The sequence below is a fragment of the Patiria miniata genome, unplaced genomic scaffold (assembly GCF_015706575.1).
Source record: "Patiria miniata isolate m_02_andy unplaced genomic scaffold, ASM1570657v1 HiC_scaffold_7, whole genome shotgun sequence".
Taxonomy (NCBI): domain Eukaryota; kingdom Metazoa; phylum Echinodermata; class Asteroidea; order Valvatida; family Asterinidae; genus Patiria; species Patiria miniata.
In genome coordinates, this window is record NW_024037074.1 from 10,420,098 (window position 1) to 10,437,542 (window position 17,445).

Here is a 17,445-nt window from a genome sequence, read left to right on the forward strand (position 1 = left end):
TGATATACCCCCATGTGACGGTAAGTGCCACGTGTGAGATTTAGGGTTTTCCAAAATGTTTGCTTCGTCTCCATTCTCGACTCGAGATTTTTAGGACCCGACTTCGCTGAACTCCGGCTAAATAGGTCAATGGTTTGCTTCAGAACATTGAATCCCAAGAATTGAGGCCAAAGCTTGGATAATTCCCATCTGGTTCTGGAATCTCAGGCTCCGAATGATTCCGGAACTAAAGATGAATCTGAAATTGGAGACATAAACGAGGTTTGGGAAACCCCTTTAAGCTATCTAAAATACAGACTCATTAAATTGATCGTACTGCAAAAGATGTCAATTTTAAGGCCTCACAGAATTTTGCTGGACCGACAGGGCCATCATAGTGTCATGTTTGTAGGCCTATCTACCTGGCTGGCTGACCGACTGACCGACCGACCGACCGACCGACCGACTCACTCACTCCCCACAGATCGACTAACTGACTGACTAATCAACTGACTAATTGACTGATTGACTGATTGTCATTGTGACTTTGACTTGTTGTATGTAGCCTGGTGAAGAGAATCGGGCAGTGCTATCGTATAGGATTACCCCGTATCGCCAATGGGCTAACTGCGGCCCATTGTATAGTCCAGATGCAAGAAAGGACTAGTGAAAAGCCATTCTGTATCAATCATATATAATGTTGGCGCTTTACTATATGCTCTGCCTTTTCTTGTTAATTCCACCGTCTACAAATGCAATTTGCTAGTCGCATTCATCAAATTTCAATCTTATTTCTGAAACAGCTCACGCTGGTTGCATGAAGCACGGGGACAGCAGTGGTTACCGTGACGCTGCTATGTTCACAGCGAGCGGCTTCCAGTGTCTTCGCTGGGAAGATGCCAGCGATATGCCCGTCAATCCTCGGACATTCCCGAATGCAGGTGGGTTTAAAATAAATATAATAAATAACACAAAGCACAAATAAAGAATAATGCAGGATTACAATTCAAAAACAAAATCCACTCTTCCAGTGTTAAATTCTGGGGAGACGGCAAAAATATTATGCTAGTGGTTTGCAGATGAACAAGCTATACTGCAGTCTATTAATAAATATAATATGACACAGTGTTAATAAAAATACGTCGGCGAAGGGCAAAACACAATATTGAATATGACAGTTGTATCCATTCCTTGTAATTGTTGGGCGGTTGAGTTTGGGATTGATGTCAACGTATTATGCTGGAGTGTGTGATACTTAGCACACAGCCAATAACACTTTATCCTTAACACTTCTGAGTTTCAATTATCAATTGATTTGGGTGAACAGTTTTAGAGCAGTTTAGTCACTTTGGGTAATAGTGTTGTTATACACCTGTCAGCATTGCAGTCCACCTGTCATATACATTTTGGTTATACATTCTGATGCGCACACACTCCTGATTCATAATGACGACTTTTTCAGGTTTCACAACAGGCCCGAATTCATAGCGCTTCTAAGTAGGAAATTATTCGAATATTTTATACAATGTAGAACTTGAGTTAAACAAATCAGTTATTAGCCTACATTTCGGTCTGTAACCTGTTTTCGCTTAGCAGATATGGTATGCGCATTAGTTAGCTTAGAGTTTGTATACTTAATAGTTTTATGAAATTGGTCCCGTCACCTTAAAGTTGATATTTAGTAATAACAAAGTGAGCTTCTTAGCTACTTTCTTTAAAATATTAGGCATTTTTTACGGTACAAGACTCGGAGTCAAGCAATATTCATTTTGATATCAAACCATTTTTCATGTCAGGAGCATATTTTTGATCAACAGATTTTTCGTGCTTAAATTAAATGCACGTTCGTTTATTACTGTGCATGTTAATTGAAGAGTTTAACGGTTCTTTTGGTTCTTTCAAAATGACAAGATCTGGTGGAGAACTATTGTCGAAATCCCAACAACAGGACAAAGCCTTGGTGCTACTACACCGACCAAGACAACGATACAACATGGGATTACTGCAGCATACCATTCTGTAAGTCTATACCCAAACCAGTATCTATAACAAACCATTTGCTTTTGTCGTTATTTTGTAAATTCAATTAGTGATTCCGATGGAGAATTTAGGCGCGGCGAGGGGTGGCGATAGACAGTGATGAGTTTTTTATTAGAGTATACAGTTGCACATCTAGGGTCGTGAAAATTGAGGTAAGTGAGTACAAATAGAAGGAAAAAAGCCACTTTTATTAATATCTTTCCATGGAATGGGGATTTAGAGTCTGCTCCCTCATCGTTTATATCATTTTTTCAAAGCACTTAAAATTACTCCTGTTTCATTGATGGTGGCATTAGTGAATGTAGCCAATTTAATCAGACAGCATACCGTAGTAGTCCAGGGGTCAAAGGTCAATTGTACACTTGTGATTACCAAACGTCACTTCAAAGGCTTTTCCTATGTCGGTCACAATGCATTCGATAGAGAATACTCCCGTACATAATATGTAAAAACCATTTGGGAAGAGGAGATACATAATATGCGTCGTTTCTGAGTATATGTAAGATCGGGGTTTTGGTTGCTATAGTGGAGGTATGTTGGGTAACGATATGATCTCCAACTGTGCAAACACGGCGGCAGGTGATATTTTAAAAAGATGGCAAACATAAAGAGCTGTTGATTTTGCAGAGACATACAATAGTTTTACCAATATGCTTTTCGAAGTTTTTGAAGCAAAATTTATTTCTTGAAAGAAACCACATAGGGAAATGACTAGGTGTATTATAATTATTTAAAGTTGAAATATTAAAAGAAAGTTTATTTCCATCAATAATAGACTTAATATGTATAGGTAATGTACTTGGTGTTTTTACATAATATTTGCCAAGACGTACGGATTTATGCGTAACCTCTTAACCTGATCTATCCACCAAGTAATTCACCTGTTTGTTTTAAATGCATGACCTCACCTAATGAACTTGCACTTTCAATCGTCCCGAGGGTGCATAGCTATAGTTGCTGGCAGTAATTTGTATATTACTCGGATACCATTAGGGCTATCCGATTACTGAATTAGTTGTCCCTAAAATAATTACTTTCGCCTTGATCTTGGCAAATTGACATGAAGTACAGATATTAGTGAGCTAGAGGTAAGCATTCGGGTTTCCAAGCTCATCAAATTAAGAGCAATTTGTATTTTCACTTGTTTGGGATAATGCGTGACAGGTGTTTTTTTTTTACTTTCTGGTCATACTTAATATGTCATGTATTGATATATATACAGTGCGTGTCCCATTTTGTCCTTTCTGCTTCTCATACATTGTACCTATCAGAAGAAAACAAAGTGACAACAGGGTGGCTTATATTAAATCTCTTGTACCTGCATGTCAGTTAAAAAAAAGTGGGGAATGTGATCGTTGTCCCAATAATGACCGATTTAGTTTCACCACGCTGTTCTCCGGTTACGCGTGGCGCGCAGACGAAGGGCGGTGGCGAACGACATGCATCTTTCGGAGGAATACGAGAATGGTAAAAAACGTGCCTTGTGGTCACGCTAGTCTTGCTAGCAAATAAACTTGACTTTAGATGTTGAGAATTTGACATTAATAGGCATATAGCAGATCAAGACCATAAAATCCATCGCGTTTCAAAACAAAATGTAGTCCAAGCTTTTGCATTCAACTCACTAAACAGTCAAGTTGAAGTGCAGACGTGACTTTTTCCTTGTCAAAATAATTTAAGCAGGTGTTTTAGATAGTGTTTCAAAATTTCACGAATATGGTTACCTCTCTTATTTCAGTGACACAATTGTGTGAAATTGTCTTTGCCCACAAATCAAGGCTTTCGCGACAAAAGATATACAAGTAAATTGGGGTGTTATTCAAGATAAAAAAAAAATGAGTTACTAGAGGATGACATTTTGGTTTCTTTTTACGACAATCATACTTGGCAACTAAGATACACCTTAAGTCTGTCAGTCTGAGGCAGCCGCCGCTGTTTCGACACCCAAACGTGCCACACAAAAGAAAACACGTTTAACGCCGCCTTTCCCTGCAGCGCAGGGAGCGGGGGAGATTTGCAGCTGTGAGATATAAATATTCCTTCACAACGACTGTTTCCTGTTTTACTGAATACCAATTCATGGGTAAACAGGCTGAGTCCAAAAAAAAGGAAACGCAAATGGAAGGACCGTTTTCTTAATAAAGCTCTGCATAGCACTTTCAAAATCTAAGATATAAAAGCCCAATTAACAAGCTTTCTTTTAGTACAAAAATCATTTGAATCACTCATAAACTTTTCAAGTTACAGAATTTTAAACACATCCACCGTTTAAAAGTGATGTCCACGGATATCACAAAGAGATGTGTGTTCTTTCAGCAAAACGAAAACAATTCACACACATCCCACTGTGATTTGTTTTCGTTTTGCTGAAAGAACACTTACTTCTTTATCATTAATTTGGCTTTTATATCCTATAGTGATACATGCAGAATTTCATTAAAACATTGGTCTTACCATTAAGGTTGCCCTTTTTTGGCTCAATCCGTATACCGTACCGCAGTGTCTAATAATGACCTGGTTTTCCCGCCAGAAGACAATATGACTGTTGCAAGGGAAACCACAAATTAAAAAAAAAATTCTTGAACCAAAGGAAATATACATACACATCCAAATGATGCACGGAGGTACAGAGTTATTTTTAATTCGTGTTTCTATTACTTGAATGTTAGCTGATTTTCACATGAGCGACACTGCTAAGCTTTGCGCATTATCTTTACAGAACCAATATTATTCTTCTCCTTAAAAAGGGCTTAAAACTAGGAACGCACTCACTTTATTGTCTTTCAGAAGCAACAGCAAAATAATTCGCTGGATTTCTCACGAAGGAATCCGTGGTGCTACCCTGAAATGGTTTATAAAATCAATTACAGAATCTTGAATGTTTGTCAGGAACTCCTAAACATTCAGGACAATAAATATCCATGATATACGGCACGCTAACCCCGTAATAAACAGATAGATGGTATACAATACCAGGGTGTGTTACTCTTTCACCATAACGGCGCCAAAGCTAAGGATGTGAGAGGTTTTGTATCAAGTTGTGTACGTCGTATTAACATCGAGTCGTGATGTTTAAACGGTAACTTTTGATAGCATTTTGGCGTCGCGACGGAGGAGATTTTAATATCGGCTTAAGTTTATATACTTCATATGTCGTCACGTTGAGTGGCAGATATCTGCTCATGTAACCATGAGATATTGAATTACTGCCCCAACACTAGCAATTGCCATACCACACTGCCTGCGCTTTGTGCAAACCTAGAAACAACGATTTATCGGTTATAGCCCAATAGTCCGAAGGTTTGATAGTCCGAAGGTTCTTTAGTCCGAAGGGTCATTAGTCCGAAGGTTCGTTAGTCTGAAGGTTCAAGAGTCCGAAGGTTCGATAATCAGAAGGATCGATAGTCCGAAGGGCCCATTAGTCCGAAAATAGAATAAGGTTCATTAATCCGACGGCTCGATAGTCCGAATAGAATAGGTGCAATAGTCCGAATCGACAATAAGGTTCGATAGTCCGAATAGATGATAAGGTTCGATAGTCCGAATACACGGTAGGGTTCGATAGTCCAAATTGACAATAAGGTTCGATAGTCCGAATTGAGAATAAGGTTCGCTAGTCCGAATGCGCAATACGGTTCGTCAGTTCGAATTGAGAATAAGGTTCGATAGTCCAAATGCCATACGGTTCGTCAGTCTGACACTTCGGACTATCGGACGTTATTGTTGATTCGGACTATCGGACCTTATTGTCGATTCGGACTATCGGACCTTATTGTCGATTCGGGCTATCGGACCTTATAGTCTTTTCGGACTATTGAACATTGTTGTTGATTCGGAATAATGAACCTTCGGACCATTGAACCTTATTTTCGTTTCGGACTATTGAACCTTCGGACTGATTAGCCTTATTCTAAATTCGGACTACCGAACCTTCGGATATATGAACCTTCGGATTAATGAACCTTCGAACTGTTGCATCAAATGTTCGGATTAACGAACCTTATTTCATTTTCGGACTAACAAACCCCGTTTTATGGAAATTTTGTGCATTCGGACTATCGAACCTTCGGACTAAAGAACCTTCGTGTCTTACTACATGCCCTTAGTGTCTTACTACATGCTTATTAAACATACCTTTAACTATATGGACAAGCAAGATCACGGGCACCTTGCGCTATATAGTGTTCATATTCTAAATAAAGCGTGTATGGCATAGGCCTAAGACCTGACTGAAAATTAAACAGCACAGCAAGTTAATTAATGGTCGCCTTGGGCAATCAAACAAGTGTTATGACACAAGTGGAAGTTGTTAAAGACGGCTAAACTTTAAAGCTGTGTTCAGTGCGTGCTGAATACTGAACGAGGCAGAGGTGAAAACGAAACACACTTATTACATCTGACGGTTTAATTATTCAAGAAGCCCATGCGAGCGCGAGCACACGAACTGCATACAAACCGGGCGGCAGAAACTGAGTACGTGGTACTTATCATGGTCAATGACGGCAATTAGTGCAAAACGAAGGTTAACTTGTCAGCCTTAGTACTGTACCGATTAAAATAGTATAAACCTGTTTGCACTAATACTGATAACTTACTGAATGGTAACAGACTGGAAAGAGGAAACATGAGCTAGACCAAGTTCAAGCATATATACTCAACTTGTTCCTAATTGAACAACTTCGTTACGTTTCAATGGCCCATGATACACTTACATGCTACGCTGGTACGCCCCTCTGTATTGAATCTTTGTTTTGCATTACATGATTATCTTTTGTCTAATTTCATCAGCTATGTCTGTATCGGCTATGTCAAATAATTGTTGTATTATATAGCAAGTAGATGAAGAATGAAGTCACCAATGATAAGGAATACGGCAGTCTTCTTACAACAATTTTATAATAGTTACCAAAAACATAAAAATCGGAGCACGGGTTGTCGCGTAGCGAAAAATTTTTCGGTGCTACGCGCCGTGAAAACTGAATTTTCCGATATACGTCGTGTACTCAGAGCAGAATTGCCATTCGTACATATGAATAATTAATTACCCATAATTCCAAAACTCTTTGACCTATAGTCATGAAATTTCTTGGGTATGTTAAGGAAGAGTTGCTCTATGCATTTACTGAGTTTCAAATTTTTCGTCAATCGATGGCTGAGATCTTTGGGGGGCGGAATCCGCCCCCCCCCCCCCGGCTGAGAGATGGTCAAAATAACCCGGCCCTTTTAGGGTTAACCTTCTTTTGTCAGTATCAATCAATCAAAGAATTATGAAGACTCACGAATAATAGAAATTACAGAATATAAGTACAGCCGGCAGCTGGTTTTCTTTTTCAAATATCTGGACAAACGGGCCAACGGGTTGTCCGAACCTATCCATTGCGGTCAGTGCAAATCCACATTGATAACTCCTTCATCAACCACCTTTTTTTTAAAAACTCCTCCGTCAAAACAGGTAACTCGGACAGCTTGTCCCACTTCAACCGAACGGTGTCCGCTACCCTGGACCTGAGCCTGGGCTTACTGGAAGCCCAGCCGTCCATCAGTAACGCCGAGGACTGCGCCAGACAGTGCCTGGATGAGAGCGATTTCACCTGCCGTTCCTTCATCTTCAACGAGGTAAGAACCTCTTGGTAATATAAACCTAAAAACCATCTTCCTATATATTAGTTAACTTATAGACACTAGCCTTATGACACAGATCCCGAACAGTGCATAACCATTGTTATGCTGTCAGTTATGGCGAGGCGAGAACAATGTTCATGTGGGTTATAGTCAGGTGGCATATGGTCGGAATCGTGACCGACTGGTCCAAAGCACCAAACTTGGCAGATAGATTCTTATAGCCCTAGAGAAGATATTTAGAAGGGGTGACACCCGAAATTATTTTGGGAAGGGTGCCTAATTTGCATAAACCGTTAATCCCAGCCGTGTAATATATTTATTCCCATATTTGGGTATATTTTTATATTTTTATTTTTTTGAAAAGTGTATTTTGGTGATTCTACTTGCATATTCTTACTTCAAAACATTTTGTAAAACATATAAGTGACTGAATAATTAGGAGGACATAGTAAAGAACCAAAATTGCTACTATTTTACCCTAAAGTTACGCGCATTTACCTTTTCCTCAGATATCATCAACTAGTCTCGCCAAAAGTGGGTATTGATGAGCTTCAAATTAAAAAAGTTACTTACTGGCATAATTACCCTAACAAAAATAAGTGGGAAATCAAGTGGAAATTGATAACATCTTGATGTTTAGCCCAAAAGACCAAAAGAGGGGAGAAAATGTGGTGTCCGTAAATTGGGCTAGTACGGGAAGGGTAACGTGGGGACTTAAACAAGTTCAACAAAATCCCCCTAAATAAGAGATTATTGTTGTTTACAATAATTTTGTCTACGCCAAAACGTTTTCTCAACAATAATCTCTTATTTAGGGGGATTTCCTTGAACTTGTTCCAGTGTTCCATGTTAGGCAACCCTTCACCTACTTGTTAGCCTAATTTATGGACACCTCTTTTTTCCCATTTTTTGTTTTCTGGGCTTAATATCACAATGTTATCATTGTTCACATGATTTTGCATAAGGTTTTAATAGGGTAGCTGTACCAGTAAGCTACTTGGTGAATTTGAAGTTCATCAATGCTAATGTTTGGCGAGACTAATTGATGATATCTGGAGACAAGGTAAATGTGCGCAATTTTAGGGCATAAAAGTAGCCATTTTGGATCGTTACTATGTCCTCATAATTATTCAGTCACTTATATGCTTTGGAAAATGTTATTTAAGTAAAGATATGTAAGTAGAATCCCAAAAATACACTTTTCAAAATAATAAAAAATAAAAATATACCCAAATATGGGAATAAATATATTACACGACAGGGATTAACGATTTATGCAAATTAGGCTCCCTTCCCAAAAGAATTTCGGGTGTCACCCCTTCTAAATATCTTCTCTAGGTCTATAAGAATATATCTGCCAAGTTTGGTGCTTTGGACCAGTCGGTCACGATCTTGACGAAAATTAGATATAAGCCACCTGACTATTAAACTTGGGATAAAATCTGAAAAATTACTGGGCCGCAGAATGATTAAAAAAAGGAGGGAACCCTTCCGGTAAGTTTACTGCTACGTCAAACCGACATTACAATATTGTCATTTAATATTTGTTTAATGCATAAACTTGTGTAATTGAAATATTTCATATGGAACCTTTAAGTCAACTACAGATCTCCGTTAATGCGCGATACCATATAGTGTTTAAATACTGCATTACATGCGTTTGGCTTCCCTATATAATCAGTCTCAAATAGGTTATTAAAGATTACAGACGAAAGCCCAGCAGTAGCTCCACAAATCTCTCTTAGCTAGACGTGAACTGGATAAACTCACGGGCATTGACTCGTGATATTTAGACGTAGATGATATCAAAATACGCTGTCGTGCAATAACAGCGATTTTCACGCCGAAAGTGTTTATTTTCTGCCCGACTGACGTTTTATGAAAAGGTGAGAATTTTTCGTTATTGTTAGTCTGGAGTATGTACAGGAAACGGGAAACTGTACTGAAAACATGAATTGTTTTTTGACTGTTAAACCATATTGGATTACAAAACAAAAATACATTTAATGTGTACCAAGCACTTTAAAAGGAATCGTGATGATTTACGGTAAACCACTGAAACCAATAATTTGTAAAAAAAAAAATTATAATAATAAAAAAAAATAAAAAACAAACAAACAAAAAACCAAACAAACAGAAAAACAAAAACAAAAAACCAACAAAACAAATATAAATAAAACAAAACAAAACAGGTTTTAACAATTGAAATGCTCGAAAATCCAATCATGTTCTCATTTGGGGGGAAAAGGAATGTGATTATCTTTTTCTTTCAAATTGATCACTTGCAAGAGATCAATCACTGTCTCCTCACGACTCCTGTTTCTCTCATCATGTAAGGACCTCATTCTGTGAGAGTCTGTCGCAAGAGGTAGAGTAAGAGTAACTCGATCCACAATTCTTACATTTCCAGGGTAGGATTTCCCGTTCAATATCCGGGGGCAACATTCGATTACTTGAAGTCAGTACCGTTCTTTAAAACCTCTCCTCCTTGTTTCTAGGGGACTTTCGCCTGAGATTTTTTTTTTAATCTGACCCCCATCCATATAATCATCGGCAGAAAGTGCAACCTCATCTTTTAAGATAATCTGATTATTCTTGCGCTTGTAACTATCAATTGCGACTGTGCCAAGATTAAAATCAAAATTCTCGGGAGGTTTAAAAAAAAAAAATTGGTGGCATTTTGAAGAATCGTCAACTCTGCTTGAAAAGAAAGTCGAATAGAAAAAAAAGCGAGCAATTGTAGTTGTTTCCCCATGGGCTGGGGGATGCAGAAAACGTATCGTCTTCCCCCCAAAAGATGTTTTTCCATACCATTCCTCTTTGGAATCCCCATTGAAATTACAGAAATTGCCGAAAATTAATCAAGTCATAATCCCTGTTTAAATTTTTAACAAAATTGCTTGGTAAAAATGTTGCGGGGAGGCTAGGTAGATGTTGGAGGAAAAGGTCGTCACTCCCGATTTTCCAGGGGGATAACTGTACAGTTATTTTGCATGGATTGCAACAGGTTTGTGTTCTCGGGGGATGCAACGTAATCGAATTCAGGCGTAGGCTTGCGCGTAAGGTGTGACACAATTACCAGACTACAGTTTTTGATTTTTTGTTTATATTTCTTTTTCATCATTTCACCAAAAAAGTGCATTTGAAGGTTTGTGAAGACATTAAATGGTAAAGGAAAATGGTATTAGTTTGGGGGTTAGGGGACAGTACCTCTTTTTCATCAATTTGCACAAAAACGTGCGTGATTTTAACCGATTTGCACGCAACTGGAAGTTATACTCTTTATGTTTAGGTGTTTTTTTTTAGATAGGCCTATTAGATAAATTTTTTAGTAAAGGTTGAGTTTTGTTTGTGAGTCAAATGTAGGTCTGTGAAGTGCCGTGGCCTCGTGGTCTGGAGCATTGAATAAGTGGTCTGCGGGTAATTCCGCAGGTTGTGTGTTCGAGTCCAGCCTGCGGCTAAGGTGCGTGTGCCCTTAGGCATGGCACTTCATTGCTTCTTCCAGATGGTTATTGCGGTTGAATTTAAGCTGCTTTGCGCCGATTTGGCAGCATCGAGTTGTATACTCCCTACAGAGCTGAGATGGTATTTGGAATGTTTCATTGGCCCAATGAGCAGGGCAATAATCATGAAGCCTTTTAGGTATAAAAGCGCTATATACGCACCACATATTATTACGGAAGAGTGATAGTTAATAGTTAATATAATATATTATTTCACATTAATGTGTACATATAGAGGCTATAACATGACTATAACAAGCCCCTGCAAGTCCATCACAAACCCAACCCCCCCCGTCCCAATTCAGCTCACCAGCTATGAGCTTTGACAAAGGGATTTCTTTGAAGTTATTGTTCATCCACTGTAACTGATGACTGGACTGGTGACAGCTGGACTTGTGATTTACTTTAGACTGAACTTGTGATGGACTCGACAATACATCCATCCATGCTACATAATGGTGCATACTCACGTCAATTCAAATCGCCCAGCAGAACACACAGTTCAGGGATGGATCTAATGTCAAGTAAACGGGGGGGGGGGGGGGGGGGAGTAGAGTAGTGCCGAAGGCAATGGGTCCGGGACATGTCCCCGGGAAATGTTTGAAATCTACGGTGCTTTATCCTACATTCTAAGGCAATTTGAGAGTACATGTAGGAAGTTTAGCATTCCACTTATAATTTCTGGCCCTATATATACTAGTAAGTATCATAACATTAGTCAGCGGCTGAACGAGGAGGGGGCTGCAACCCGCCTCCGGATCCACCACTGCAGTTAATAGAGCGAAGTGTAAATATTTCCCAATCTTCTTGCCTTCAAGTGACATTGGCTTTTACTTCATCAAACATGTGTGAACCAACCCAACACATTGACTCACATATCGCTAGATCTTTTTTTGAGTAATTGTCCTCTGAACAGAGTCTTACACAACAGAAATCAACTGGAACAGTCGACCTTTTCACCCACATATGCCTAACCATATAGCTCCATGGCCTAACTAAGATGTCAGATACTGCGTACTATATCGACATGGACAGCAAATGATGCGCTTCCTGTGCATGAGAAAAGCTAATAGGCCTAAGTGGGGAAAAAATGTTCTTGAGACTCGTTTCGCGTGATCCGGCCACGTTATTTATTTTTCCAACAGATTCAGAAGCACGTGCACCACCCGGAGGGCCACTGTTACCTGACGAATCTCAGCGTGTACATGCTGGAGATGTATCCGGAGCGGAAAGGCTCCCAGCACTATGATCTCTTCACCAGACTGGACACGGGTCAGTAGACAGTCAAGCCTCGATGAATTCCGTAATTGAAAATTATCTTTGATGTCTGTGGTAGCGTGATTCACAACCATTTTGAGCACTGGATGTTAATATGGAAATTGCCAGTGATAGTTTGTCATTAGCCAATGTGGCCCATTAGGCCGGCGTTTACCTCCGGTTTCAGAGGCACGAAAAACAACAGAGAATATTTCCATTCCCCACTCGATGGGATGCCTGTCTAACGTAGCATGAAACGATTATTTCTGTTCCCCCTGGACGGGGTGCCAGTCCATCGCATCATTACTCCCCAGCTAATGCCGGTACTCATTTATACTCGTGTGGTAAGAAGCAAGTAGGGGCGAAGTGGCTTGCCCAAGGACACAGCATATGGCCAGCAGCTCACCTCGAACCCTTGGCCCTCTGATCATGAGTCACGAACCCTAACCACTAGGCCACACTCCCCCTGCCAGGGATATACTTGACATATTTACATGTAAATAAGCCTTTTGCAAAATAACGCGAACCTGAGGCTGATGCGGAAACCTGGTAGTCGCTTCATCGAGCGGTATGTTAAAGTATATGAAGAGCACATTCTCTGAGAGATTTTCAGGCGCAATCGCATGAACGTAATGCAATGAATGTAAAGTGTTATTTGAAACATTTTTTTTTTCTTTTAGCCTGTTGGTAAGAACAAGAAGTAATTTTTTGTTACATTTTTTTTTCTGTCTTAGTTTGTGACGCGTACGAAGAGAACAGTTATCCAGGTATGCTAAAGCTTTTCATTTCAAACAACATTGTTACTATAAAAATCCAAATGCGATACACTACAATGGATGTGAATCACTGTGATGGTTAAGATAGTTAAGACTAGTAAAAGAAAAGTACAAGATAGGAAGGGATATCCAGTTGAATCATGTATTTTTTTCAAAACAGCTTCATGTCCATTGCCGCTGGGTGTGGCCTCCGGTGACGTCACCAACGCCCAGCTCCGAGCCTCCTCCTACATGGACGAGAACCACACGGCGGGCCACGCCCGCATCGGCAACCCCACCTCCTGGCGGCCCCTCCCCCAGGACCAGGATCCCTGGCTGGAGATCGACTTCCTGGAGCGGATGCTGATCACGGGTCTGCTGGTGCAGGGCGGAGGGAAGGAGCACAGTTGGGTCAAGAGCTTTACCTTACGCTTCAGCAACGACCTGTCCGCGTTCTGGCCCTACGACGAGTACAAGAGATTGGAAATCAAGTCCATTGTGAGTTTTGCCATACTGACTCAAAGTGTTTCGTAATGGGTGTGTCGTTCCATTTTCGCCTAGTTGTAATTTTAATCAATTATTTTTTACAATGTGATTTTCTTCAATATTATTTTCTTTTCTTTTCAAGCATCACGTGATTTTTACGTTTCCTCTAGCGTATGTAGCGTATCAACGTTTGAACTGGTGACCAAAAATCACAGATTCTACAAAAAATGCATCAGGTGTCCAGAATATAGACTAATCTTATACGGCCACATCAGAAGACACATTAGAAAACATGTACGCGCCCTCGGTGCTCCATATACCAAATAAGGGTGTCTTCGACTTACCAAAAAGCGTTTATAATACTGACGTATTTGGATCATTGGTAATGGGTTGCTGACACTATGACACATAATTTCAACTCCATTTAAACATTTTTGATATAGAAAATGGATTATTGTTCGCTTTATAGCATTATAACTGATTACTTTCTAGGTAATTAAAGCCAATGGTGAGCCAGGCTGCGTGAAGCCTATCTACCTGAACCCACCCATCAAAGCTAGGTATCTAGAGATTAACCCACAGGAGTCGTACGGGGGCGTGGCCTTGCGACTGGAAGTCCTGGGATGCCGAGATAATGGTGAGTATACACTGACACGACACTGCAAAGAAATACTATGGTGTTCAATTGTCCACATTTGTGTTATCCTTGCCAATTCTTAGCCACTCCTTACAATTAAGAGATACCTTAATTATCACCATTTGGACATTAAGATATTTAAATGTTCACAATTTGTCTTATTCTTACCAATGCTGGAAATAATTGTTCAATTAAGAAACCTAGAGGACAAATAATTGTATATAATGGTTAAATGTTAATGGTTAAAGATTATAATACCAAAGGTATATCACAGTCTTTACAGTTGATAGAAAGCATATTGAACCCGAAATGAAGAACCTAAAATGCGAAATGGGTGATTCGTTCCTTCACTGAGTTTCCTACTGTCTTTGGTTAAATGCTTTGCATCTTACCATAATTAAATCATAATTACTTTAAGATTTATTAAATCAATGGGTTTTTTTTCAGAATGACGAAACTAAAGTGTGAAATGATCGATCTTAGAAATGTATCTTAGTTTAGGTGCTACAGTCTTATAGCAGCAAATTCTAGAATACAGCGTGGAATTTAAACACAAGGCATACTTAAGCTTCAAGAGCCCGAGAGGGAATATCGACCCGATCGCGAGCACTCCTCTTACCGGGGGCAAAGTCTCGATAAGCCTTCTCTGCCTTTTCGATTGCTTGCTGCAGACTGTGACTTTGCCGCTGGGATAGCACGGGGAGACATTCACAATGCCGAGATCACGGCTTCGTCGAGCGTGGGGGATGAGAAGGGAATACACGGCCCGGCTAACGCCCGGCTCAACCCATTCGGCGTTCCCAGAACAGGTACGGGTGACAATCAATCTCACAAACCTTAGGCCTTAACTTGTTGCCCTATATTCAATTGGTACTTGCAAGATGTTTGACAGTAGCTGGTGTACAGGGTGGTGCAATGAGAAGGAAACCCACTTTGGAAAGGAGTTTTAACCTACTTACTTAACTTATTTGAACTTTTTTTTTATAATGTAGTGAAGAATAGCTCTTCAAGAAAACATCTTTATTAAAAAAAAATTGCAAGAAAAGTGTTTAATGCTAATTTGATGCAAGTCACCAAAATCACTCTTGTCCACGTGTAAGTCTAGTGTAGTGTAGTTTTTTGTCTTCAAATCAAGCTCCGGAGCTCAGTCAAGTGGATGGAATAAAGCCTTTTTGGTTTGAACAAAAAGTGTAACATGTTCAAATACCTTAGGAGAACATCGAGACAGGATTAATCTGCCTGTTTGCAACGTTGACCTTATGTTAAACTTAACTTGTCAGTAGTACAAATTGCAAGACGGCAGACAAAAGTTTAAGAAAAGGAAATTTGCACAGCTGATGCTAGTCCCCAAACTGTAAACTATGCACTTTAACTTCGCACATCCGGGGCGGATCCCGCCCCTCGGATCTCGTCTGAGCACTACCGAAGATGTCGCCTTTTGACTAGTCGTTGACACTCTGACTGTGAATATTTGCCCCTTTGTCAGGTTGGATACCATCCATGTCTGACAGCGAGCCCTGGCTTCAGGTCTACCTTCCCAGTGTTTACCTGATCACCGGGGTGGTGACTCAGGGCTGCGGCAACTTGGACAGGTGGACCGCCCGATATACCATCCGGTACTCGGCCGATAGGAGCCTGGAAGACCTGGTAGACTACCGGAGGCTCGGGCACGTTCAGGTGGGTGCGTTTACTTAAGCGTCAGTACACACACGCGCCGAAGCGCCGTTTTTTGTGGGTGTACATTGGCAGAGCGAATTTCTTTTCATTCTGTTGGCACAGCTGCTTTTCGAAAGTAAAATTGGAGTCTGATTTTCGCTCGGAACCCGCTTGGCCGTTTTCTCCAGAGAGCCAGTCTTCAATTCTTGGTGGAAAATATGACAGTTCTTTTTGATGTGCATTAATTCGGTGCATTATATAAGGATGAATAACCGTGGTTATGTCCACAACGCAGTTTGTATATGAAATAATATTATTGTTGACGCAAGGAGATCCAGTCTCCGTGCAAGATGTATTAAGCAAAAATAAGATTAAAATTCTAGCGATACTAAACAAACAACTATAGTACTTTAAAGTCACTGCACTGCCGTGTGGAATAATTAAGTTGGTTGATCTTCTTCCGTGTTCCAGTGGCTTGTAAAGTGAAGTATTCCTGTTGTTCCCCCCGCACTGCCTCGATGTGAAACACCTTACCAAAATCCTCCAATCCGGCTTCTTATAATATTTGTCAGCTCTCGGGTATCATGCAAACAAATTTCTTCAGCCGCTTTATTTGCATGTTACTTTTTTTCTAGCCAATTATAGTAGCCTAATGCCACGTGATCGGCGAATGAAAAAAAATTAAAAAGGAGCATCATGACGTCACTTCAAGGTTTGCATGCTACAAACATATTCTATGTACACACCAAGTTTCATGACAATCACATTTTGTCGTTGTATGAGTTTAAAAACAAACCACATTTTGATGACGCCATGATGACGTCAGACGTTTCTCACAATTTCAAATGGCATTTGGAAACAGGTGTTTGTAGGAAACAACGATCGCAACACCCTCAAGAGGAACAACTTGGATCCGCCCATTCGAGCCGAGGTCTTCAGGATCTATCCACAGACCTCCCCAGACGTGCACGTGGACTCCTGCTTGAGATTCGAGTTACTTGGGTGCAAGTATCGAGGTGAGTTGCTCGGTTACCGCAATATATTTGTCATATTAATAATTGATACTGTTTTTATTCAACACCCATAGATGTGGTGTCTTTTTCGTTATAATGCGTGACATATTGGGAAAACCAGATGTTGCAGCTTGTAGCGCGTGCTCTTTCTGAAAGAATCAAAGAATGAGAATCGTCGGGCCGGCTGCAGTGCGTAGGCACATCGTATTGCCAAAACGTAATTATAAGACCTCTTCTCCGTCTAAATTAAATGACGCTTGTGTTGTATTTTTGTACGTAGATGCAATTCGTTTCACAATCTTTTGGTATAGCCTCAACATTTTGGCATACTAGCAAACATTTGATTTTAACACATATTAAAGCTTTTGCTTCTCCGAAGGCAAATGACATTAGCGAGAAACTAGAGCTGCCCGTGCTCCTATATTAGACACGAACATACAAATCAATATATGGGAGGTTTGCGGTAACACCATGTGAATGATATCACTTAGTGAGTT

The 17,445-nt window shown here is 40.1% G+C and overlaps 1 protein-coding gene across 1 annotated transcript in view; it reads left to right on the plus strand.

Annotated features, from left to right (window-relative positions):
* Positions 1 to 1,894: 1,894 nt before the first annotated feature.
* Positions 1,895 to 17,445, plus strand: part of LOC119746506 — a 43,018-nt gene continuing 27,467 nt past the window's right edge. Inside the window, exons 1-9 of the mRNA XM_038223479.1 lie at positions 1,895 to 1,998; positions 7,472 to 7,635; positions 12,290 to 12,416; positions 13,136 to 13,168; positions 13,338 to 13,654; positions 14,135 to 14,279; positions 14,951 to 15,088; positions 15,766 to 15,956; positions 16,798 to 16,951. Coding sequence (XP_038079407.1) covers positions 12,350 to 12,416; positions 13,136 to 13,168; positions 13,338 to 13,654; positions 14,135 to 14,279; positions 14,951 to 15,088; positions 15,766 to 15,956; positions 16,798 to 16,951 — 1,045 coding nt within the window. The 5' untranslated portion in view covers positions 1,895 to 1,998; positions 7,472 to 7,635; positions 12,290 to 12,349. The remainder of the gene's footprint in view (positions 1,999 to 7,471; positions 7,636 to 12,289; positions 12,417 to 13,135; positions 13,169 to 13,337; positions 13,655 to 14,134; positions 14,280 to 14,950; positions 15,089 to 15,765; positions 15,957 to 16,797; positions 16,952 to 17,445) is intronic.